The following is a 20520-nucleotide window of genomic DNA, read 5'->3' as shown; positions in this document are numbered from 1 at the left end:
TTAAGAAAATTGCAACGTGATGTAACGTTTCAAAATTACGCTTTTTGTAACGAATCGATAAAGCAACGTGATATCACGTTGCGTGGGAAACGGTAACGATGTTTCAACTAATTGCAACGTGATGTAACGATGACGTAACGTTTCAGTGTTACTTGGGTGATAGCAAGACCCTAGGACAGGGGCCCTTGACGCTTTTATGTTATTGCTTACCTTATTAATTGCTGATAATCATAACAAAAATTGTACATTGGTTCCCCACTAGTTCCTTTCTTTTTACCAGAAAATAGGGTACAGCAGGTATGGCCTTAGTTATGGATTTCAAAATGTTCATCTGGCTATATGTTTTAACATTTTTTTCCGGAAATTTATTTCATACTAATAGTTTTGAAAATATATTTTGCTAATCTTAATAGGGAAGTTAAAAGCTTCAGGAAATTCCCCCTACTCCCTTATTCGCACTGAAAGTAGCTCCATACTCCCAGTTTAACTATTTGAAAAAAATATTATAATTTATGTCAGTTAAGTTCATTCGAACTTTTATTTTTTTCTAATTTATTTTCGAGAGCAAAAAAAAAAGGAAAGAAAGATTTTTTAGAGCGGGGCACCTGCTGGCGCGGGGCCCAATTGGACCCTTTTGCTCTAATCGGCTTAAGACCGGCTCTGTTCACTATTAGCTCTAATAAAATGCAGTATTGAAAGAAGAGACGAGCTGTGTTTCCTCTTCTTGTTCATCTTCATTGGCGATCGAAGGGTCTACAGGGACTCTAGTAAAACCCAATGAAAGGGTAACTATAGATGGCGTTTTAAATAGGAGAGAAAGCGAAACGTACTTGTCTGGTACTATGTGCTTGTTTCTGGTGGTATTCTTATTCTTGCCTTTCGTTCATGTTTTATGATTGATTTGTTTAGATTTGATTATTCTTAATACATTAATAATTCATAAACGGTAGCTTTATCGATATTCTTTTTATATTTTGATTTCTTGTACTTTTATGTGCTTGCACGTTCTTTCTTCTGTTTTGTTATTAAGAAATAAATGGGGATAATAACTCAGGGTTAATTTCCCGAGTGGTTAAGTAGCAAAATATTTTCGTGTCTCATCAGATTGCGACACTTAAAAAATGAGTAGAATGATCGTAAAAGTAGAATGAGCGAAAAGACAAGCTGCATAAGATGCCTTTTTCAGATTTATCTGGAAGATTAGTTTCTGAAAATATAAAAGTTTGAGAGTTTTTAATTTTTGTTCAATAGGCTAAAATACATGCATCCATGCATGATATTTTTTCCCTTTGTGTTAAAGTTATAACACACCGAATAATGCTCGGGAAAATGGACGTTTTGGTTACCTCCCCTTTTTTTTTTTTTTGTCACATTGTACCAGTAAATATTTTTTTCTCTTATCAGTGTCTTTCAGAATTTGTTCATTTGCTTTTTTGGGAAATCCTAATGTAATAATTTATTATTATTTTTTTTTTTACAAAAAAGCAAAGGAAAAAAAAGTTTGTTGTGTGGATTCTTGATTGTTGATGTTGATGAATTATATCAAACTGAAGTGAATTCACATGTTAGTAATTTCAGAATTTTATAAAATTAGCGATTTTTCAGATTGAGGATTAAAAAAAGCAACTCTAGTTGGTGTTTACTCCCATTCTTGTTTGAAATATTGAATCATTCTATATCAGTTTACTCAAGAAGAAGTGGCAATTGAAAATGAAGTAATTTTTACATGTTCAAATTCCTGTGTTCATTAGTTATCCCTTATCCTGAAATTGATTGACTACCAAATTTGCATAGATTTTCCCTTTTACCAAAGCTTTGTTTATCCAAATTTGTTAAATTGTTTGTAGGTGAAATGGTTAACTAAAATTGTTTCAATGATTTTATTAATTTGAGGCTCTGTAATTTTATTAAGTGTTATGATTCTCGAGTTTGTCGCCATGTCTGAATGACCTCGCAACTTATTCACACAAGTATTCGGAAATGTAAAGTTGCATTAAATTGTATTTTTAACAGCACAGTTCATTACCTTTATCTTTATATTTGTTGTCTCTGGGATCACAAACACGGAGAAGCGAGTAATGCTCAGGTAATTTCTTAACTGAACCTTCTACATTCAACAGCATATCCGCTTTACATAAGTTTTATTTCGTAATCCAAATATTAGATATTAAGAAGTCATTGTTTGTTACTTATTTTAATGAGTTTTTGTTTAAAGCCATATTCATTTTGTTGTGGTATAATCATTTGTTGATTAGATTTGATCCCACAAGTGGTTTAAATGGCGTATTTACATATGTGAAATGAGGTTTTTACCGTGTGATGTGAATTGCTGCTTTTGTTTTAGTGAAATTCTCAATTCTTAATCGTACTAAAAGTGTCCCCTTCTTCTCATTTGTTCATATAATTTAAAACTTAACTTGATCGTAATTTAAAAGAAAAGTAAAGTAATTGTTTATTTGTATGGGGACCACAGCTGATCGTTTAAATCCCCTTCCCATTGTATGAACTGATTGATGGTTTATCAAGTAGTTTTTCATATTATAAATCAAAATTTAATCTAGTTTAGTTTTATGTTTTCATTTACGAACTCAATATTTTGATTGTTTACAATGCTTTTCAGGAAACAAAACTTCATTATATTTAAAAGGAGCGTTGTAACAAAGAGAAGCATTTTAGTTTTTGTTTCCTTCATTTTGCTCAAGTAATTAAGTGCAGTTTATTCATTGTACTGTAACCTGATCAATTTTTAAACAATGTAAGATCAAAAATTTTAATCTGCTGTTAAATAAATAATTTGAATAAAAAAATAACTTGAATTTATAACCTTTAGTTCAATTAGGTTATTAGGGTGATAAACAGAGAACTTTTTTTTTTTTTAATATTCTGTATCATTGTAAATTTTTTTTCAAGATTCAAAAAATTCTTATCACTGCATATATCAAGGCTATCAGATTTCAAAAGTTCTTTAGCAAAATAACTAAATATGAAAAAAAGCTTTTAGCAAAATTCTAAAACACTGAAGATCAATGAATAAGTTTACATATCTTTCTAAATATGTCTACCATATCTGTCTAAATATGTCTTGGTTCAAACCACGGTTTAAACAAAGTGATTTTTAAAAAAAATTAAAAAAAAAAAAATCATGTGGTTTTTTTTTCAAAAATGTTTTTTTTGAAAAACTTTATTGGTTTTTCCCCAAATGTTTTCATGAATTTTACATATAATTGCAAAGTGTAAAATCTAATTGATGCAAAGTAACTAGCAAAGTTTTATAGATAAATTTTAGGCTTAATAAAAACTTAGAAACTTATATTTTTTAAGGTAATGCAAGTTAGCTACATGGATTTTCTTTCTTCTTTTTTTAAATCAATGCAGCTTTCCTATTAGGTACATAAATATACAAGGGAGACCATCCAAGTTTTTCTAAAATTACATGGAGAAAAAAACCAATTAGCTCTTTTTTTTATTTATTCATTTGTTATTATTTTTCAGTCTGTTGCATTTTAAAATAATCCAAAAAGCATATTTCAACCAAAACTTCATTTACTTGATTGATTTGCTTGATTACTTAAGATTTATTGAGATTGAGTATGTACCATTGAGGCGATGCATAGTGTATATAAATTTTAACGCTAGAATATTTAAATGACAAGAGAGAAAAAATAACTGAAGTAGTCCAAGATCACTAAGATTAGGCATAAAATTCTGCTTATACCTGCAAGCAGCCCCGATAGAGGATGCAGTCGGAGCAATAAAAGAAAATATATAATATAACATATATAAATGAAAATAGAAAATATTCTTGTAACTCAGTGCTCTTATTGAAAAAAAATAAAAATAAAAAATAATAATGCCAAATTTTAATGTTTCAAAGAAGTTTTTTTTTTTGTCCCAATATAATAAAAGAAGTCTCCTTCCTGTATGATGGGTGAAGAATTAATAAACATTAATTTTTATGAAGAAAATAAAAAGATTTTGTCAATACTTTTTTTTCTTGTCTTCGTAAAAATTCTGAATCTGGCCCATGGGCGTCTGCAAATTCATATGCAGAAAGGTACACCAGCATGTAAATTGCTAAGATTTTTTTTTGTCTCTAGTTTTAATTAATTTATTTATTTTCATTTAGTTTATCTTTTTTATATTATTTATTTTAAAGCGAATACTGAGATTATTTTCATCTTTGTTAAAGTTAATTAATTTATAATGTTTACATATTTCTCTGATCACAATGTTTTTGCACTTTTGTAATTTGGCCTTGCTTGAAAAAATATTAATTTTACTCATTCAAAATAATTAGTTATTGAAAGATTAAAAATATTGCTATTTAAAATATTAGATTAATATTGCTTTTTTAAATTTATTTATTTTGAAAAGGCAAGGGGAGAAAGTGCCTCCCTTGCAGCCCCTTACCGGTGCTGCTAGGGAGGTGTGTACTGCAGCGCCGGAAAGCGTACCGTCCATAAATGCGAGATTAATAATTTTTGTGATGTATTTTGTAGCTTTTACCTATCAGTTTAGTTAAATCTTATTTCTAAAAGTCAACAGGGAGGGGGGGAGGGGGAGTGCACCACCATGCTGGCAATCATGGATATAACATGATATTAATATCTTCCGTGATTTACTAAGTAGTTTTAGTATTTTGTAGCTTATCCTGTGTTCAAAATGAATTTAATTTTATTTATTTAACACAAATAAAAATTTTAAAGAAGTTTAAATATTAAAAAAAAAATATTTTTTTTTCCAAAATTCAGAGAAGAGGGGGGGGGGGGGGCGAATGCACCCATGATCTGGGCTTCTCACTTTTTCCAAGCTCGAGCCGCCACTGCACGGGACATAGGCTCAAATTGATTTTGTTACAACATAATTTTGCTACATTGAAAGGGTTTCTCCGACACTTTTCAAGTTCATCAAATCAACTGTTTAGGGTCAGGTGGAGTAAAATGGGTAGTTTATTAACCTTTGAGTTACAGAAAAAGAAACCTCAAAAAAAAAAAAAAAAAAAAAAAACGTTATTTTACAATAGTTTATTTTGGTTCAAGAAAATGTAAACGTGATTGAATTGCTAGGGATGGCCTGCATCTGAGCTCTACAGGGGTCAAAATGGTTAGTGGTTTGGTTTTAGAGGCTTCAGAATCAAAAAACTAAGTTGGAATGGGGGGCATGGTTTAAGGAGCAGAATTCGAAAGGGTATTAACTATTTGGATTTTAGTAGAAACGGAAATAGGGTGGCTAATAAGAGAAAAGATTTTAACAGCTGGGATTCAAATAATTGTGCAGCATTAAATAAAAGTAAGATGGGCTTACTTAAGGTTTTTTATACAAATGCTCGTAGTATTAGGAACAAGATGGAAGAATTGAAAAGCATAATTATAGATGAGAGGTTGAATATTATTGGAGTTACCGAGACATGGGCTACCAAAAGTGATGATGATTTATTATCTATTGCTGGGTACAATTTGTTTAGACAAGATAGAGTAGGTAAAAGAGGTGGTGGGGTTTTATTTTATGTCAGAGACACTTTAATTTGCAATGAATTGGAAATTAATGATAAACCTAATGAGATTGATATGATTTGGCTGGAGTTGATGAGCAATAAGGGAAATAAGCTATGTTTAGGGAACATTAATAGGCCGCTCAACTTAAGCCAGGGTCAAGATGAACAGATGTTTAGTATTATTAGTGACATTTCAAGCAAGGGGTCAGTCATTATAATGGGAGATTTTAATTTTCCAGGAATTGATTGGAATAATTTTTACCATAGTAATAGCAGAGAAGAGGAATTTTTGAAAGTAATGGGTGACTGTTTTTTAGATCAAATTGTAACTCAGGGTACTCGACAGGACGTGATTTTGGATCTAGTTTTCTGTGTTATGGAAGGTTCTGTTCAGGGGTTATGTGTAGGGGAACACATTGGAGACAGTGACCACAACAGTATTAGGTTTGGGATTAAATTTGATACGCACAAAGTAGAGAATTTTAGGTTTGTGCCCAATTTCAGAAATACTGATTTTGTGGTACGTAGGCAGAGTTTGACACAGTTTTTTCTTCTGGATTGGACAATAGCGATGTGAATCTTCAGTGGGCAGAGTTTAAGGAAAAGCTAGCGAAAACGGTTGGGGATGATGTTTCTTTTAGGAGAAAGGGCGTCAACACTAAAATTTGGCCAATGTGGTTCTCCAGAGAAACTAAAGATGCTCTAAATTACAAGCAAGCTGCTTTTCATAGGTTTAGAGAAACTGGTCACAGTGCAGATAGGCTCCAATATTGTAAGGCAAGGCGTAAATTTAAGTATTTGGTACGGATTCAGAAGAGAGAGTTGGAGCAAAGACTGGCAGATAACATAAACAGAAATCCCAAGAGGTTTTTTGCATTCGCTAATTCGGGGAAATTTCGAAATAGTCATATTGGGCCACTGGTTGATGAGCACGGAATTTTAATTCAGGACGATAGTGATATTGCTGATGTTCTTAATAACTTTTTTTCGAGTGTTTTTAACGATAACTGTATCTCAACAGTTGACACCAACAAGACACAAGCTGTAGTACAGCTTGAGGACTTTGTATTTTCCAGGGATGACGTTTTACTTCATTTGAAAAAAACTCGGGGACAGTGCCAGAGGACTGGAAGCTGGCTAACATTACACCGCTCTTCAAGAAAGAGTCTAAAGGGAGTGTGGGAAATTATAGACCTGTGAGTCTAACTTCGGTGGTTTGCAAAATTTTTGAAACATTGAGAAAAATTAAGATAGTAAATTTTCTAGAGGCTAATAATCTATTGACTAGTTTTCAGTACGGTTTCAGGAAAGGCAAATCTTGTGCAACTAATTTATTACATTTCTATGACAAAGTTACCATGACTATGGACAATAAGAAGCCTGTAGATGTTGTTTACATTGATTTTCAAAAAGCTTTCTATAAGGTACCGCATGTTGCTCTACTTAGCTGCAGGGTTGGGTTTTGGACTGTCCAAAACTGGTTTAGGACAGGACAGGTGGTTTTTACCGTCTAAAACTGTCCAAAAGTGTCTGAAACTGTCTTAAACTGTCCAAAACTATATGTTAAAGCTAAAGGGGTGTAATCTAATCAATTTGTATTTACTACAATATTTGTAATGCATAAATATAAATATTAATGAGGTTTAATTAATGAGTATTTGATAATACGTTTCTCCAAAATGTTCATTTAAAAATATTTTACTTAAAATAAAATGCCAATAACTCTATCACATAAAAACTTTTGTAACAGTTGGTAGAGTGATGAAAGGAAATTCACATTGTTACCAAGACAACTAATTTCAGTTAAATTTACTCAAGGGAACGTTATTAAATGTACAATATTTTTTTAAAAACTTCATTTTTTAATGGTTTTTGCAAATTTTGCATGATGTTTTAATGAAAATTATTTTTTAAATCAGATTAAAGAACAAGAAATTAATGATTAAACATAACTTATATTTTAAAGCTTGTGCTATTCTTTTTTTAGTTCATATTTTTAATATAATACATTCTGTATTTACAAAAAATTGTCATTTATTGCATTTAAGTCAATTATTGCACTATATTTTGAACACTTTTTTTGACACATGCATAAATGTCGAAAAATTTGGTTTATGGAAACAAAAAAGAGAAAAAACTCATGCATACAAATTGAAATATTTAATGAAGAATTTAATTTCTACATAACTAGATTAAAATCTGCTGTGTATATATAAGATATATGTATATATTTATGCTTGAATGTTCACATTAAATAAATATATTAAATAGTTTTTAAAAAAACATAATTTTGACACATTTTGATCTGTTTTTGGTATTTTCTCACAGAATATGGTTTTAAAAAAAAATAGTTTTGAACATTTTTGGGCACAAGGGTTTTGAACCGGATGGTAAAAACCTTGCCAACCCTGCTTTCATTTGCACACATGCACAATCATAAGTAAATTTGGTTACCATTATCAAAAAAAAATAATAATAAATAAACAAAATAAAATAAACTCATGCATACAAATTTAAATTTAAATCAAGAATTCAACTTAACTAGATTAAAATCAGCGGCATAAATAAGTTCTATGTTCATATTGAATAAATGTTCAATATAAAACTTTACTTTGATGCATTTTATTGTTTTTGATTTTTTCTCACAAAATATAATTTCTCTAAAAATATAGTTTTGGACACTTTCGGACAGTTTTGGACACAAGGGTTTTGGACAGGACGGTAAAAACCAGGGTTTTTACCGTGGTTTTTACCATAGTGTCCAAAACCTTGCCAACCCTGCTTAGCTGATATAGGAATAGGAGGGAAAACTTTCATTTGGGTAAAAAACTGGCTGACAGGAAGGAAACAAAGGGTAGTTGTAAGGGGAAATTACTCTAATTGGAGTGAGGTTTTAAGCGGGGTTCCTCATGGATCTGTGTTAGGGCCTGTTTTGTTCATTGTTTTTATGAAAGATATTCACAAAAATATTTCTGGGAACATGAATTGTTTTGCTGATGATGTCAAAGTTATGGGGACTGTAGATAATGAAGAACAAGCAAAACAGCTGCAAGAGGATCTAGATCATATTACGGAGTGGGCTGATAAATGGGGTATGGCTGTTAATGTTGGGAAATGTCAAGTGCTACATTTATGGCATGGAAATAAGTGTATTATTTGCAAGGTTCAGTCATTAGTCAGGCAGACAAAGTTACTGATCTGTGGGTCTTAATAAGTCAGGATTTAAAGTTTAGCCAACAGTGCAGCATTGCTAGTAACAAGGCCAATAAAATGCTTGGGTTTATCAATAGATCTATTTCAAACAAATCTAAAGAAGTTCTTCTGCCCTTATATAGAAGTTTGGTAAGACCTCATTTGGAGTATGCTGTTCAGTTTTGATCTCCTCATCTTAAGAAAGACATTAATGTATTGGAAAGGGTTCAAAGGCGAGCTACAAGGCTAATAAATGGACTTTCTCACTTAGACTATGATTCCAGGCTTAGAAGGTTAAAAATGTACAGTCTTGAGCAAAGAAGAGACTGAGGGGACATGATTCAGTTGTTTAAATTTATTAAAATGAAAGATGTTACGGGGCTGAAGTTTAGCACTGAAAACAGGACAAGGGGTCATTGTTTTAAGCTATTTAAATCTCAGGCTAACATGGATATTAGGAAAAATTATTATTATAGCAGGATAGTGGAACCTTGGAACAGTTTACCGGAAGAGGTGGTAATGAGCAAGGGAGTAGATAGTTTTAAGAGGGCCATTGATCTTCACTGGGGATTGTAAATTGACTAGGAACCAGTCTAGCTGGGCTCAGAGCCTGTTGCTGGTCGTCACATTTGTATTTGTATAAAAAACTGAATGGAAAAAATCAGTTTAGTTTCAGCCTTCTTGAAAGTTACATTGTAAGAATCAAAACTATATACAGGGTGTTTCAAAAAGAATGACCCGATTTGAAATGCTTATATTATGAAAACATTTGAAAATAGACACTTCATATTAATTTTATATTACATGGATAATAATAAAGTTTTTTTACATACAAAATTAACGGTGCTCAATATGTCCACTTTTGGATGCACGTCATATGTCTACACGATAGTCAAATTTGTCCCAAACTTTTGCAAGCATATCTGCATCGACTGCTTCCTAAACAACCCATGTCTTTGAATTGTTTATACCATCTTCTAATGCTCTTCGAGGGGGGAGGTTTAATACTAGGGTATTCTTGATGAAAATCACGCTGAACAGGTGTTGCAGACTTGCACATCGTGAATTTTAGAACAGAATACGAATTTTTTTGTGCAGTTGCCATTTTCACAAACACTGAAACATGGAGGGCAAAGAAAGTGCTACCTATCGGTAACTCCGTGAAACTCAAGATTTTCCCCATTCTAACAATATCTTTATTTAATGAAACAAATTAAAATCTGAATAGTTATGATTTTTTGAAATCGGGGTAATTCTTTGAAACTTTTTTTCAGGATTTTGTTTGAATTTAGATATCATTCTATTACAGTTGTTTTCATTTACAAGGAAGTCTCCTTTGTCAACTGAAAAAATCAGAACAGAAAAATTCCATACATTTTTGAAATATATTAAATTTTTTTAATTGGTTTGGGGGGGGGGATGGATATAATATTAAGCTTAATGACATAGGCTTCGGAATTAACATTTTTTCTCATGAAAAGTTTTTCTCTGAAGAAAGTTGTTCATTTTATCGAAAGGTTTATATTCTGAAATCCTTATGTAATGGAGTTGCTTATGGTTACACTAAATCTGTTTGGATGGAAGACACAATCTTTGAAAAAGAATAATTCAACATTTAGGCAAGGCATCTGAAAAGACATGCAAGCCATCTGACATATGAAACTGTAAAGCATGCTATCGATAATAAAAATTATCATTTGCCTACTGCCTAATACGAGTCATGCCCTGCAAGGATTATAGACAAAGCCAGAGCTGACTAAATGAATTGAAAACAAGTCTGATCAAACTTTGATTCCACTAAACTTCTGTACAATTACAATCTATAGGAGATTGAGTGCTAGTTGAATACATTGCTAAGAAATTTAAAAAGTATTTTATTGCTCAAGTTCTAGAATCTTTAGATACTTGTGCTTATGTTGTAAAAATTCTTAAGAAGTCTTTGATGGAAAATTTTTTCACCTTCCCCAATAATGCGAAAATGGAGATTGAAGAAGAGCAGATCATCAAAACCTAAGTCAGCCAATCCTCAATAATCGTGGATATTACACCCTTAATTGCAACGAAATTACAGACTATATTGTTTAATAGATTTTTACCCTTTATAATATCTTGTGAAAAAATAATGAATCAATTCATTTTCTCACTTTGAAATTTAATTTAAAAGAATTCTACCCATTTCATGGGGTGGAATGGGTATAAAAACAGACAGAAATAATAGCTTTTTCACTAAACAATAATATTATTTCATTAATAATAACTATGGATGTGTGAAGTGTATTGTTGAAATGTAAAAATGCAGCTATGGATTTTTAATTGTTTGGATATCAGATTTGAATCATTTCAAAAATGCCTGTTTTCATACCCATTCCACCTCACCTGACCCTACCATCACAAGTTGTTGCCTGGTAAATTATGTAGTGATGTGTACAGAAACACTTTGCATTGTTCAAGGAATAGAAAAAAAAGGAGAGGGGGGAGGGATTTGAATAGCCTTTATGGGATAGATCTAAAAAGTATTTTATAGTTCTATTGCATGATAATTTTTCAAAAAGTAAATATTTTATTTTATTTTTCAGTTGAACATATAAAGCTTACATGAATTAGTTTTCTGACTGTTACTGATAGCACTGAGGGAGGAAAAAAATAGTATGGTACCAAAAGATTTGTATGTATATTTTTGTATTCGATATTTATTACATAATCTACACTTATTTCTTAGTCTATCTTTCTTCTTGCACGTTGAAGAAATAATTCCTATTGTCTAATGCTCTATTGCAATGGTGCCTAACTTTTTCTGGCCCAAGAGCTGCTATTATAAGATTAATCTCCGCATCCAAAACCAGATCACATATGAGGCAGTGAGAAGCAAGGGGATTAGGGATGTAAGTGGACATTTTCAAGTTTTGAGAAAAACCGCATTTAAAGTTCTGGTCCTAAGTAGGCTTTATTGAATAAGTTTTTCTAAATTATGCTTTATAGCAGCACCTACCAGGAGTACTAGTACTATCTCTTGCCAAAAACAAAGGAGAGGTCCACCTACATTTTGTACTGGTTATCTCTAAATTTTTAATTTTGGCACTTAACATCCCTTTTCTTCTCACTTCCTCATGTGAAATTAAAATATATTTATATGGTTGCCATCTCTCCAGATTCTTTCCTAAAACTCCAAAATTTTGATGCCTTCTCCCGCGTTCCCCAATGAAGTAAATACAGTAGTATACCTTTATAACGCCGACCTGTATAACGCAATTCTCTATAAACCGCACAACTTTTCAGAAGTAAATAATAAGTTTTGTAACAAACTTAGTAAGTAAACAAAAGGGATAGCTTGAAACTGATTTTACAGTGTTACTGGTTACAACTTAGATTTGAAATAAACTTGAGGGAATTTAAGAACTCCAGAACGGAGCAACAACCTATCTAGACAGCCCTCAACCCCAGATTCCTTATGAGTTTCATAGCAACCTTTAGTGAACATAATTTTCTCCCCTAATTTTAATTTTTCATGAGACAAACAGTCTGAAATGGAAAAAAAAATCTACGAATGTCTCGAAAAAATTTCGATATATAGAGATTTTTTCGACATATAGAAACAATTTTTCAATGTAATGAACAGAGAAATTTGCTGGGATTTCGATATATAGAAAATTTTGATATGTGGAAGTTCGATATATGAATGTTCGACTGTATATAAATTTAATTTTTTACTAACATTACCATGCTATGTAGAGTAAAAGTGTACAGGGCAAAAACAGAACAAATAGTTTAGAAAGTGCATAAAACTGAATGAAATATTAAAGGATCAATAACTATACACACTCATACAACTTTGCTACATTTTTCATGTGTAGATACTTATCTTTGGCATAGTGCTTTTAGATAACCTCATAATTTTTATAAAGAATAAGTCTTGGATTAAACGGCTAAAAATAACTTAAAAATTTATTTACATTTAAAGTGCTCCCAAATTAGCCTGCTGACCTCAAGCTATACCTTAATATTTTAAAATTATCATGTCTAGTTAACATAATGTAATTTTATTAACAATAACATGAACATTGACTCAAAAATGAGGAAACTGGGGAAAAATAGTCTCTCAGAAATAAACCATTAACTACAGTCGAACCTCCATATATCAAACTTTTCTATGTATCGAAATCCCAGCAAATTTCTATGTTCATTACATAGAAAAATTGTTTCTATATATCGAAAAAATCTCTATGTATCGAAATTTTTTCGAGACATTCGTAGATTTTTTTTTCCATTTCAGACTGTTTGTCTCATGAAAAATGAAAATTAGGGGAGAAAATTATGTTTACTAAAGGTTGTTACGAAACTCATAAGGAATCTGGGGTTGAGGGCTGTCTAGATAGGTCGTTGCTTAGGTCGTCGTAGAAAAATTGTTTCTATGTATCAAAAAAATCTCTATATATCGAAATTTTTTTTGAAACATTCGTAGTTTTTTTTTTTTCCTCTTTAGACTTTGTCTCATGAAAAATGAAGGTTAGAGGAGAAAATTATGTTCACTAAAGATTGCTACGGAACGCATTAGGAATCTGGGGTTGAAGGGTGTGTAGTTAAATCGTTGTTCTGTTCTGGAGTTCTTAAATTCCCCCAAGTTTATTTCAAATCTTAGTTGTAACCTGTAACACTGTAAAATCTGTTTCAAATTATCCCTTTTGTCTATTGATTATCATTCTTAGTCTTCTTAGCTACAGTAAAAATCATTCAGTAGATTGATTTTTTACTTTTCTCTTGATTACATTGTCAAAACAAAAATCTCCTAATGTTGTGATCAAGTTGCATTGCCGAAGAATGAAGATGTATGTAGGCACAAAAATGTAATTTCTGTTAATTTTTTAATTGTTAACTTTAATTTAATCCAATGCTCATATAAATTATAACTTGAGTTTCATACACGAAAATTAGCTTCAATTTTAATGTTTTAGTAGAGTTTTATGATAAAATAAGATCGTTTCCATATAGTAAAATTTCTATATATCGAATTTTTTTCCTGCAATTTGCTACTTCAATATATGGAGGTCCGACTGTGTTTCTAAAGTCGAAATTATAAGAGAAAAAATATGATGGAGAAGTTGGAAGTATTAAATGTAATCATAATTCCACCAAAAACATTCTGTAAAAAACTATCCAAGTCTCGATGGAGCTGCTTGTTTATCTCTAAAAAGTAATGAAACCTAGTCAAAGTCATGACAAGTCTAAGGTTCCTTACTGCGATTTCTTTATTATTATAGTTAATGTTGTGTGACTTGGCCGTTAAATGTTCTTTATACGTTAGTGGGTACAAGTCAATTTTGTTTACACGTTTTCCAAGTGGCAATTTTCCATCGTCAATGGGTAGCGGTTCTGGAGACAGATTGGTGCAATGGTGTCATGGAGCACCTGGTTTTGTACCCTTGTGTACCCTTTAACGGCCAAGTCACACAACATTAACTATAATAATAAAGAAATCGTAGTTATGTTTTACAGTGCTTGAAAATGTCCTTCCTCGTCAATTTTTTTTGCTGTTTGTCCTAGAATTTCTCCAATTTTATTTGTGTAATCCAACCCTCTCCCCCTCTTTCCTTTTTTTTTTAAGAACTGGCTTCAAATTTAGTACATTGTAGGAATAGACTTGTTTTTACTTCAATAACTCCTCCAATAAAAATCCTATTTTTGGACACTTGCCAACTCGTGCTTCACTGAAAATTTAATGCAGTATTTGAGATTTCAAATCTTTTTGCATTTTGTACATTTTATGATTATTTTAAATGTTGGAAGCTGTTTGACATATGTTGTCTAAAATCTGCTTATTTCATTCTATATTTTAGCAGTTTTTTTTTTGAAAATTAGATTTAATTTATCAAATAAGTAACCACTGTAAATGTTGTCGTTATTTTCCAAATCCGACATTTGTCTGCAACTTTTAAGTATTATACTTCAAATGTTATTTTATGTTTTTGATTGTGTATATGACCCACTATTAAAGATTGATTTTGTAGCTAACAGTTTGGTCAAAAAAGTTTTATGCTAAAACTTTTATATATTAAATTAGTTTTGGCCACAATTGTAGTTTAAAAGTAAACTCGGCTTCAATGAAAGGATATCTGTCTCCAGCATGGTTATTGACTATTCCAGACTGATGAGTCCATAACAAGGACAAACTGGAGGTTTCTCAATATCTTAATGGGGCTATTGGTATATTTTTATGGATTTTTTTTTCTGTCGAACAAACTAAGAATAGTATGTCAACATCAAACATTCTAGAATGTATCTAAGGGAAGAAATAGTCATAAAGAGCAAAGTAAAAATCACATATGTAATTAAACACAGAATTTAAAAAATTTTAGAATTTAGTGTTTGAAAAATTTGCTTTGCCTTTAAGCTAGACTCACTAAAAATAAAGACTTTAAGGTTTTAATTGTTTCACTAATGTAATGTATGTTTATACAGTCGGACCTCAGTATAAGGTCACCCCTCAGGACTTCGAGAATGTGCCCTTATAAGCAAAGTGACCTTATAATTGGTTCAAAAACTTTTATCAAAAAAAAAAAAAAATCTGAAATATAATGTTTTCCAAACTATATCACTTGATGAAGTTAGATGTTTTCAATAAGTTGAGAGACAGAGAGAGTCAATCAAAATTAATGCAATTAATTAGAAATTAGGAAATTATTTGCTAAAATTTTAATTCAGAAATTAATACAAGTGAAAAAACGGCTGGAATGAGATAATTTTCAGTGATTTGTTGGTAAAAAAGGGACATGTGCTTATGACGGACGCGTGACACTATGATGGACCTGGCTTTCAAATTTGTATGAATTGCTAAAAGCCATTTTTATTGACCTTGACCCTTATCTAAAAGCTGTCACCCTCAATCCACAAAGCATGAATAGGGACCAACAGTAAGCAGCCAGGGGAAACAAAACTCTCTTTTTTACCTGCGTTAAGGGGGGGGGTGAATGATCCCTCCTACTCACTCCACTCGTCTTCTCTGGACAGCATTCCATTGTCTCTACACGTCTTTTTCTTAGAATTTTAGGGGATAAGGGTTTTGTGGAAAAGTTTTCCTTACATTCGTTGGGCAGATGGCATTTTGTCAATAAAAGATCATTTACTAGGGAAAATTCGTGGAACTGTATCAGTGAAGCATTGAAATCACTCAAAGAAAGGCAGACAAAAATGACCTTATAAGCGATTGCGGTATTCGAGACCTGACTATATTTCTGATAATCCATAAGACAGAATCCCTATTCAATGAGTCGGGACTTTAGGAAAGTGACCTTATAAATGTGGGGTGATCTTATATGCGGGTGACCTTATATTGAGGTCTGACTGTACTAAAGCATACAAAACACTTCAGCGTAGACCTTTTCTTTTGTCTTCTGAACTATTTTGTGAATGTAACTGGTGTTTAAAATCTCCATATAGTGTTGATTGTTTGTAAACATAAAAATGTGTTTGTTAAAATTCATACCTGTGTAAGTTCATTTCGCATCAAGACATATTTTAACTGTATTTCATTTCTATCTTCCCACACAGTTGATGAAACAGATGCTGGAATGCTTCAGATAATTGGAAATTTTATTATTATTCTCTAGAAATATAGGGCAAAACCTATTGATGCTTACTTAGTATTTCTCTTGTCTAAATATTATATATTGTGAAATTATGAAGCAAAATATTTTTAGTAATTTTTTATGCATGACAGTTTTTACTGTGGTATAAACTGTCAAGTAAAAAACCGTCAAAAGCCTCTGATTTTACAATTTTGTAATAGCACTACTGGTATTTTTGGCATACCAGTAGTGCTATTACAGAATCATTTAGCACTACTGGTATTTTTGAAACAATAATGTGGTTAATAAAAAAAAAAAACATGAACAAATATTAATGTAACTTTGCTTGAAATAACATTGACACTAACCTGAATTGTCTACTAATAATACCCTTCTATTTTTTTTTCCTTTGATAACAAAATATGAGTGTTAAATATCAATTTAACTTGTTTCTATGATTGATTTCAGTTTTTATTGTGTATTAGATCAGTTTATTAGCCCTTTTAATTTTGTTTGATGAACTATAATGTATCCACAGTGTAAAATCAGATAAAAATAGAAGGTAATTGTTTTTTTTTGTTTTTTTAATTTTTTTAAAGAACTTTTTATTTATTCAAATAACTACTACCATTGTTGCAGTTGCTCTTATTAACTGCAATGTTCAACTGTGCCAGAATTATTTTTTGTGCTTTAAGTAGAAGTAGGTCTGTTTTAAAAGGGTTAAAAAATTTAAATAACTTTCTGAAAGTAGGTGAGCGAAAATAATTTTATTTTGTGTGCTGTATTGATATTTGACATTAAATCTCAAGAGCCCCCAAGTGTTTCATTCTTTGTCATTTCAATTTAGGTTATGTCAAGTAATTTGTTTTATTAAAGTTAAACCATTGGAAATTATATAGCATTAAGTTGATTAATAATGAAAGCAATTAAAAAGAGGGTACTGAAGTATTACTTTTTATTGGAATTAGTCCTATATATGTAATGTGAATGTGAAATATGGTAAAAAATTACTTTGACATATAAAATACCTTTTTTCATAATTTTTCTCAGCATAAACTGGGAGTTTTGACAGTTTAAACCAGTTTTCATCGCTTGTCACGTCCAAAACCAGGTTTGAGTTCAAAATGTCAACTTTGATTTTTAGAACAGCTGTTGTTCCTTATCATTCAATTGCTTTTAAAAGTAAGAAAAAGACATGTATGGAGAGAAAAATAAAGTATGAAAGGAACACATTTTTTTATTATAGCTCATGATTGGTGTACATAGGGTTACCATAATTAGCATATACCAAATCTAGACACTCTCTTCATCAGAGGGAAAGGAGAAGTGGAGTACCAAAATTCTGTTTCACCAATCAGATTGGCTACTCTGCATTTTAATAGCCACTAGATATTGGTATATTTAATATCAATGAGCACTCAGGTTGAATGGTACTTTGTTATGTGCAATAGAATCTTATTTATCCGGATCAAATTTGGACTTGAGGTTATAAGAAACCTTTTTTTATATAGAATGACTTTACATCCATAAGGACGTATCTTTTTTGCATTGAAAAACGGGATCCTCACTACTCCTAAACACTTGTATGCTAATTCATGCTTGTTTAATTGCTGTTGATTTAACTTTTGTGTACAGCCAATTGTAAAACTGATTATCTTTTATTGCACTTTATAAGAAAAGAAATTAGCAGATCATTAGTTTCTTAAAGTTTTAATTACTTGTTATGATTCAAACATTTCTTAAACTTTAATATACATATAATTTCAGTAAGCTTTTTGAATCACTAGTTGACTCTTTTTTTTTTCCTCTTTAGTATTAGCAAGTGAAAAAAGAACATACAATTGCAACCAATAAACAAGCATCTTTTTGTCTCCAGAGTATGTTTTAAGACTTACAATCATGACAATCTTGCCAAAGAAGAAAACCACCCAGCAGAAGGCTGAAGGCGAGAGTGCTGCTGACACAACCAATCATTCTTACTCTACTGAAAACATCGGGCATCAGTCGCTCGCTTCGGAAACTCGAGAGAGGTTCAACTTCTCGAGTCGGACCTCTCCGCCCGCATGGCCGCTGCATTCCTCGAGAGAAGAGAAAAGACCTTCCCATTCCGCAAACCCCGGATTTGACGAGTATTTCAACAGCGATTCTGGACCGAGCCACTCCAAGAGACGTCATCAGACTTCACCACACCGAAGTGTGCGCAAAGCTCGTACCCATTCGAACCATTCTCTGAGGAGTGGGGGGCCACCAATTACGTATCCTTCCGCCGGCCCATCCCAGGTGCAGGTCAGTTTGAGCAATATACAGGAAAGGCAAAATAATAACCAGGGAAAGACGCCGGAACGCAAGGAAGAAGATCCGTCTGGTTACAATAGCGGAGATGAATACGATCGCTCCTGGAGTACCATGAATGAGGAAGAGTTATCGGAGAAAGAGAAAATGTTTGAAGATAAATTAAGTAAGAAAGGCTACCTCATCAAAAAGATGGGAGAAGACGGCGCATGCATGTTCAGAGCCGTTGCTGATCAGATATACGGTGATCAAGAAATGCATACTGCTGTTAGAAAACTGTGCATGGATTATATGGCGAAGAATTCAGATTACTACTCGCAGTATGTAACCGAAGATTTTGAGAAGTACGTACAGAGGAAAAGAAGTGATCACATCCATGGCAATCATATTGAAATGCAAGCAATGTCTGAAATGTTCAACAGGCATATTGAAGTGTACCATTACAGCTCTGAGCCAATCAATATATTTCACGGCTCTCAGAAAACTGATAATGAACCTATACGTTTGAGCTATCACAGAAATGTTCATTACAATTCGATTGTAGATCCTTACAAGGCTACCATAGGAGTCGGCCTGGGGTTGCCATCTTTTAAGCCCGATGTGATGAACAAATCGCTTGTGAATGACGCTATCCGGGCTTCTGAAAACTTGCAGCTGGAACAAGCTATGCTTGAAGATAAGTTGAGGGCGACGGATTGGGAGGCCACCAATGAAGCAATAGAGGAACAGGTTGCCCGGGAATCTTACTTCCAATGGTTGAGGGACAATGAGCTAAAATCGAGGAAAAAGGTAGGTAGGACGGCTACTGCCACTAGCAGTTCTAGTTTGATGGATAATTTGTCGGGCAGCATGTCCCCCCAGTCAAACAGGGTCATGTCCAGATCCCGATGCTCAAACTCTGCCTCTTCGAGCCCCAAAATCCACGACAGCCACTCCGGTGAAAACGAATCAAAGTCCCCTGAGAATTGCCTTGCTGGAACATCAGCTTATCATCTGAGTCAGGCGAGCGATGCCTGTGCATCCTCTTCAAGCAGCAGCCACTCTAATGGCTTCAGCTTGGATGAGACCGCTTCTTTCCTTAACCAGCTTCCTCCTTCGGTGTTTGGATTGACAGAATGGGAAGATTCGGGTGTGATCGCCAAGGTCCTCGCACAGTCGCAGCAGGAGTACATTGATGCTTTGAAACGTACCAGTGCTAATAATTAATTTTTATTTTTTTCACAAGCATAAAATCATTAGCTCCTGTCTAAGACTTATCAATTTACTTTCATTGCTCACTAGTGCAGTCGAACTGTTTGTGAACGACTATACTTCTGTTACTGTGATGTCTATAAACAGCTGTATGAGTATAAAGTTGTAAGTGTAAAGAAATATTTTCAAGTTGCTTTACTTCTGTTATGTTGATTGTGAAATTGTTCAAAAGAACTCCAGTGGAAAGCGTTGTCAAATGTAAGAGGGAATAAAATGGTGCATTTATTTGGCCATTGTATTATCTTTTCTGCTTTTGAAATGCAATTTCCTAATATTGTTAATTTTGTATTTAAAAAAAAAAAAATCAATAAATATAGATAAAATCAACTTGAAAAGATTTTTATTACTGCTTATTATTTTCAATGAATTTTGTTGGGTGTGTTTCATTCTGCATGGTGATGTAGTCTTGAAAATTCAAGGTAATTAGGGCTCAAGCTAGGGTAACGGCACCAGTAACAGACATGCTTAAAACATCGCTCTCAGGTTAACTCAATTTTCTGACCCTTTAAATGTAATTAGATTTTTAAAACAATTTTTCTCCCATGCAACAACATCTTATCTAACGTTTGGCTGCTTCTGGATCCTGTGAATGAGTCAATTCTATTTTTATTTGCTAAATTTCGAAAAAATCTTCGAACCCCAGTAACAGACACCGAAAAAATCTGATGATACCCAGTAACAGACAGGCTAAAAGGATAAGTAACAGACAGGATGAGTAATAAAGGAAATTCC

At 32.4% G+C, this 20520-nt stretch overlaps 1 protein-coding gene across 1 annotated transcript; it reads left to right on the top strand.

Moving 5' to 3' along the window:
- The first annotated feature begins 1563 nt into the window (after window positions 1-1563).
- LOC129229323 (OTU domain-containing protein 5-A-like) lies at window positions 1564-20115 on the top strand. The gene is made up of 3 exons (XM_054863610.1): window positions 1564-1715; window positions 11263-11351; window positions 18059-20115. Exon 3 carries the CDS (start codon window positions 18145-18147, stop codon window positions 19741-19743), a length of 1599 nt encoding a protein of 532 aa, XP_054719585.1. The 5' UTR covers window positions 1564-1715; window positions 11263-11351; window positions 18059-18144; the 3' UTR covers window positions 19744-20115.
- Window positions 20116-20520: the final 405 nt, after the last annotated feature.

The sequence above is a fragment of the Uloborus diversus genome, chromosome 9, assembly GCF_026930045.1.
Source record: "Uloborus diversus isolate 005 chromosome 9, Udiv.v.3.1, whole genome shotgun sequence".
NCBI classification, from domain to species: Eukaryota; Metazoa; Arthropoda; class Arachnida; order Araneae; family Uloboridae; genus Uloborus; species Uloborus diversus.
Note: the sequence above shows the minus strand (reverse complement) of the source record. Positions and strands in the feature narration are given on the sequence as shown.

Excerpts from the sequence above, each read along its gene's own strand:
- LOC129229323 (XM_054863610.1), top strand. The coding sequence starts at position 18,145 with ATGACAATCTTGCCAAAGAAGAAAACCACCCAGCAGAAGGCTGAAGGC.